We start from the raw sequence: 5,407 nt of genomic DNA, 5'->3' as shown, positions 1-5,407 counted from the left end.
GTCTTTTTGAGACAGGGTCTCCCTATGCAATTCAGGCTGGCCTTGAGCTCACTTTGTAGCCCAGGCTGGTCTCCAATTCACAAAGATCCTCCTGCCTCAGCCTCCCAAGTGCTGGGATTACAGGTGTACGCCACCATGACCGGCTAGTGGTACTCTTTATAAAAACATTTAGGGCTGGGGATATAGCTCAGTGGCGCAAGCACCTGCCTGGCAAGTGCAAGGTCCTGAGTTCGATTCCCGGTACAAAAAAAAAATTTAGTAGGAGATACGTGGCACACACCTGCACTCAGGAGGCTGAGGGAGGAGAATTTCTTCAAGTTTGAGTCCAGCCTAGGCTACATAGTGAGTTCAAGGCCAGCCTGGAATACACAGGGAGACCCTGTCTCAAAAAATACATAATAATCATAGGAATGCATTTGATTTGATTCGATTAACTGAAGACTGGCTTTGCCAATAAGACTGTCGCAGATTGTCATATGTTCTGTTTCTGTCCAGGGTGACAGGTCCCAAGAACGAGGTACCCGTGGATGAAAAGAAAAGTAAGAGGAATAAGAAAAACAAGAGAGACAAAGTTCTGGGATCAGGGAGCTTACAGCCTCTCGGACTGCGGCTTCGATTACCAATCTCAGTCACCTTTTATTGAGAGAGAACGAAGGAAGCAGCTAGTACACATGGGCCGATATCAAATGTCTTAGCAAGGACAATACAACTCAATTATCATAAGTATGAGATTTGACTTAGTAATCCATCATGTTATCACTCCTTCTGGCATGTCTCAGTAAAGCATTTAGTGTTGACCTCACAGCTTTCCACAAGGACACAGGTTTTGCAATCTTATCTTTTCCACCAATGCTTTTGCTAGACTTCCTCCAGAACTAAACAATCACACCGCTTGATCAGACCTGAGACAATGCATTGAAAGAGTAATTAAAGAATGTCCTTCTCCACACGTCATCCAGTGCTCAGGAGGCAGATCCAGGAGGATCGTAAACTCAAGGCCAGTCTGGGCTGTATAGTGAAACCTTATCTTAAGAAACCCTAAAAACAATAAACAAATCATTGTGTGTCCTCAGTGCTTTCTCTAACTAAAGAATGTCCTTTTCCACAGCAGCTGTTTTTCATAAATGAATTAAGTCTGCAGTGCTAATGTGTTATTGAAAAATATATAAGATGTGATAAGGCAAGTATAATAAAAAGTATTTTAGCAAAAATGTATCAGAATTAACATTTGTACTTTTTGAATCCTTCCTGAGGTTTAAATCCTTCGTTTAAATAAGATGTCCTTAAGTGAAAAAATAACAGATGATTAATAATCATTTGAAAAGTTTTCAAAAAACTTTGTTGGTATAATTCCAGAAACTGAGAACTCGAACTGACACTTAGCACTGAAGACAAATCCTGTACAGACTGGATGATTTCCAAGTCTCTGCCTTCAACAAATTGAAGCAAGACCTAATTAAATTGTCAACTAATAGATCACTGAAAGCAATTTTTGATGATAGCTCATTATATGGTTCATATAACTCAGAGGTATTCAAAGAAATAGCTGGCATTACTATAATGGAATTTCTTTCTCACCTAATTTATGCAAACTAGGTTTCTCAGAGCTTGTCTATTAATAAAAGAAAAATACAAAGAGAATATTGAACCCTGTCCACTCTAGCAACTAATAATATTTCCCCACAGATTATTTTGAAAAAAATTAGCCCTACTAACTGTCATTAAGAAATGGATATCTTCCCAATAAAATTTTTATGTTTAATAATTAAAAACTAAAATATTGCAATGATAAACTGAATCCAGAAGAAACTTAAATTAAAAATAAAATGGGGGGGTTCGGATTTAGCTCAGTGGGACAGCGCTTGCCTGGTAAGCGCGAGGTCGTGAGTTCGATTCCCGGTACCGGAAAAAAAACCCCACAAAACTGCCTCACTAGGCAGCGTCCTCCTGGGACTGCACCGTTCTCCCAGAACGGCAGAGGTGGGGGCAATGGGACCCTAAGAGTGTGTCCCCGCCTCCCCATTGTTCCTCTCTTTCTTCAGCAGCTCCCTGCCTGGTACTTCCACCCCACCTCGCAGATGCCCGCTCAGAGGACACCGAAAGCGGTAGCATAAATGGGCTGAAAGTGCGGCGTGTCTGCGGGAAATGGACCGACGCTGGTGCTAGGTTGAGGCTGGGCTTACTTCCCCAAAGAGAGGGAAGTTCGCGCTCCTTGCGCTGAGAGCTGGAACCGTCTTTTCCGGCCATCCCAAGAGAATGATTAGGAAAAGAAGGCCTAATTAACCGTAGCCTTGCATTTTTGACAGCTCTCAGCCCCACCCCTAGGGCCGCCCGAACCCACGGGGTCGAGGAGGGGCCGCGGCTAGTGGTAAGGAAGTCACTCCCGTGGGCTCGGGACCCGGGTCGGCTGGGGCGTCCCCTCGCAAGGAGGGAAGTCCGCCCGCCCTTGCGAGTGTCCTCGTCGAGTGCAGCTCCGGACCTGGGCGGGGCTGGAGGCGGCGGGCGGGCGGGCTGCAGGGGGCGCTGCGTGCCGGACGGTCCGGGGGGGCCTCCACCGGGTCCTGGGGCGCCCTGCCTACCCCACTCACCTGCGTCCTCAGGGGACAGGCTAGCTGTGCACTTGGCCCAGCCGGGTGAGCCGAAAACCTCTGCCTCCAGGAGATGGGCAAGCCGAGCCCAGGCGAGGACGAAGTCCTCCTGAAGGTGGTGGCCAGGGCCCCGAACAGGGTAGATTTACTGCAGGTGCAGGGCAGGTGCAGGGGGGGACTCAGTGAACCCACAGGACACGACGCAAGTGTGCGGGGCCTCCTAAGAGCTAAAAGCGGTCAGCCCGCTTTGTTTGCACAAAATAAAGAGCTGGGCTGGGGTGTAGCTCAGGGATAGAGCGCTTGCCTAGCGTGCCAAGAGCTTGGGTTGGTCCCCAGCACCACAGAACAAACAACAACCACAAAGGGATGGGCCCTGCCCAAGCCTATTTCTTCATTTTTATTTTTCTATTTTCTTATTTGTTTGTCTTTTTGAGACAGGGTCTCGCTATGCAGTTCAGGCTGGACTCGAGCTCACTTTGTAACCCAGGCTGGTCTCAAACTCAGAACAATCCTCCTACCTCAGCCTCCCTAGTGCTGGGATTACAGGAGTGTGCCACCACACCCGGCCTATTTCTTCATTTTTAAAACAAATTACTTAGATAAAGTAAAAATATGACGTACATTGATTATGTGACTTACAGTCTTTTGTTTGCATAAAACCAATTTCCCCTTCTTTTCCTTTCCTTCCAGTCCTCAGCCAGACTGCCTCCTGAATTTTCTGAGACACAGATTTTTTTTTTTTTTTTTTGCCTTTTTGAGACAGGGTCTTGCTACGCAGTTCAGGCTGGGCTTAAGCTCACTTTGTAGCCCAGGCTGGCCTCAAACTCGCAATGATCCTCCTGCCTCAGCCTCCCAGATGCTGGGATTGCAGACGTGCACCACCACACCTGGCTGAGACACAGAATATTGAAGATAAGCCAGAAATGATGATACACAGATTTCTAGCCATGGGCACCCCTTTGTAACCCTTTGTCTGTAGAGACAGGGCCTATATGCCCTCCCCCATGAACCAGCAGCATGTGGGGACTCAAAGCATCAAGACATGTGGCAGAGCTGGGACCTGGCTGCCAGGGGCTGTGGAAGGTTGGGGACTCAGCCATGGCTCTGTTGCCCCTGGGGGCCAGGTTCAGTATGTCATCATCCCTGAAGAGCTCCTCATGCCCATACCAGAGGGCCTGATGCTGCTGCAGGTTTTGGCCATCATAGAGGCGTGGCTCACTGCCTTCCTGCCATTAAATCTCTTGGGTAAGGAGACCTGGTGCTCACCTCTTGCAGCATGATGTAGCTTCCCCTGTGAACAGCCTCCTCACACTCCAAAGTTTTCCAGCACCCTACCCTGCTGTCCCACCAGTAACATCAGGTTGTCAAACCATGGTGGCACAGCTTGATGTGGAGGCTGAGGGTCACCAGGAGATAAAAGGCCTGTGCACGTCTTAACACTGTGGCCCAGCAGCAGTGTCAATGTTGTAGCAAAACTGAGTCCAGGAAAGGAATGGATACCCAAGGAAGTCAGGAGTCCGTGAATAGCTTTATTTTACACCTGTGGCTGGAATAACTTCCAACAAAAGCCAGGCAGGGAGTGTTTGTGAGCCAGCATTTTTATATGAGGCATAAACAGGGGTTACAAAGGCAGGACAGGGCAGGCTGGCAGTTCTTATTAGCTAGCAAGGTGAGATCATCAGTTACAGGCTAAGGGCCAGGGATATAGCTCAGTGGCACAAACGCCTGCCTGGCAAGCACAAGGTCCTGAGTTCAATTCCCAGTACCAAAAAAAAAAAAAAAAAATTCAGCTAATCAGTTATAGGGCTAAATTCATGACCATCAGTTACAAGACTAGATTAATGACCACAGAACTTGGTACAATCAGGTATCATGTATGTTAGGTTACACTCTCATGGTTACAGGGGTCAAGAAAGCAAATACAGAGCCATGAGTCAATTAAAAAGCCAGGCAGCTTCAAAGACAGCAAAGTTTGAAAAGAACAATTTTTCCATGGTCAGTTTTGCGTTTCACCGGCTCCTCAAAATCATGCTGGGCTCCCCTCTGAGGCCTGGTGCAACAGGAAGGGTAGGATGGGGTTGTAACTCAGTGGTGGAGTGTTTACCCACCATGCTCACCAGTCTGGTGTATGATTCCCCAACACTGCAAAAAACAAAAAGCCGAAGAGGTAAGTCAGTTGTCTCCTTTATTCCTCCCAGTCATTGCACAGAGGCCAGTCAAGAGCTCAGGTCAGGAAGCCTGTGCAACTGGGAAGACAGCCTGTGCACAGAATGAAACCACAGAGTTCAGAAGGGTAGTCCTGTCTCTAGCTGCAATTGCAGCTGGAGATGGGAAACATCGGTGTGGACAAGGGTGATCAAAGAAGCCTTTTTTTTTGAGATGGTTTCTTGGAAGAGAAGGATTGGAAGGGTTGGTAGAGTTATGATAGGCACATCAAGGGGGCCCAAGAAAGTATCAAGGTGAGGTCAGCTGCTCTGCTTAGATGCAAAGGAGGACTATTGCCATTTGTGAGGGGAGGCTGGGCCAGACTGTGTAGTCTTGAATGGCAGGCTGTCTGGCTTCAGTGCAGGGCTAATGGAGAACCACTTTCCATTTTGAGGAAGAACTGTCATGTTGAAAGCTCCATCCATTTAGGAAGGAGCCTGGTGCCTAAGAGTGGTACCTGGATTGGTGAGGCTGGTTTCAGACTGAAGAGGACTGGCTTCGGGTGGTGACAGTAGGAATGGTGGTTGTTCTTATTTATTCATGTATGTAAGTTGGAAGTGTGTATTTTTTTATTTTTATTTTTTTTTTGGTTTTTCTCCGGTACCAGGAACCGA

At 47.5% G+C, this 5,407-nt stretch overlaps 1 protein-coding gene across 1 annotated transcript in view; it reads left to right on the top strand.

The window, feature by feature from the left end:
• Tp53i3 (tumor protein p53 inducible protein 3) overlaps window positions 1-5,407 on the top strand; it is an 11,503-nt gene that overhangs the window by 2,454 nt on the left and 3,642 nt on the right. Inside the window, 5 exon segments of the mRNA XM_005400567.2 lie at window positions 2,043-2,159; window positions 2,307-2,639; window positions 2,642-2,749; window positions 3,574-3,699; window positions 3,702-3,833. Coding sequence (XP_005400624.1) covers window positions 2,043-2,159; window positions 2,307-2,639; window positions 2,642-2,749; window positions 3,574-3,699; window positions 3,702-3,833 — 816 coding nt within the window.

Source organism: Chinchilla lanigera, unplaced genomic scaffold (assembly GCF_000276665.1).
Source record: "Chinchilla lanigera isolate Chin_1 unplaced genomic scaffold, ChiLan1.0 scaffold00068, whole genome shotgun sequence".
NCBI classification, from domain to species: Eukaryota; Metazoa; Chordata; class Mammalia; order Rodentia; family Chinchillidae; genus Chinchilla; species Chinchilla lanigera.
This window is presented reverse-complemented; position numbering and strand designations above follow the sequence as displayed.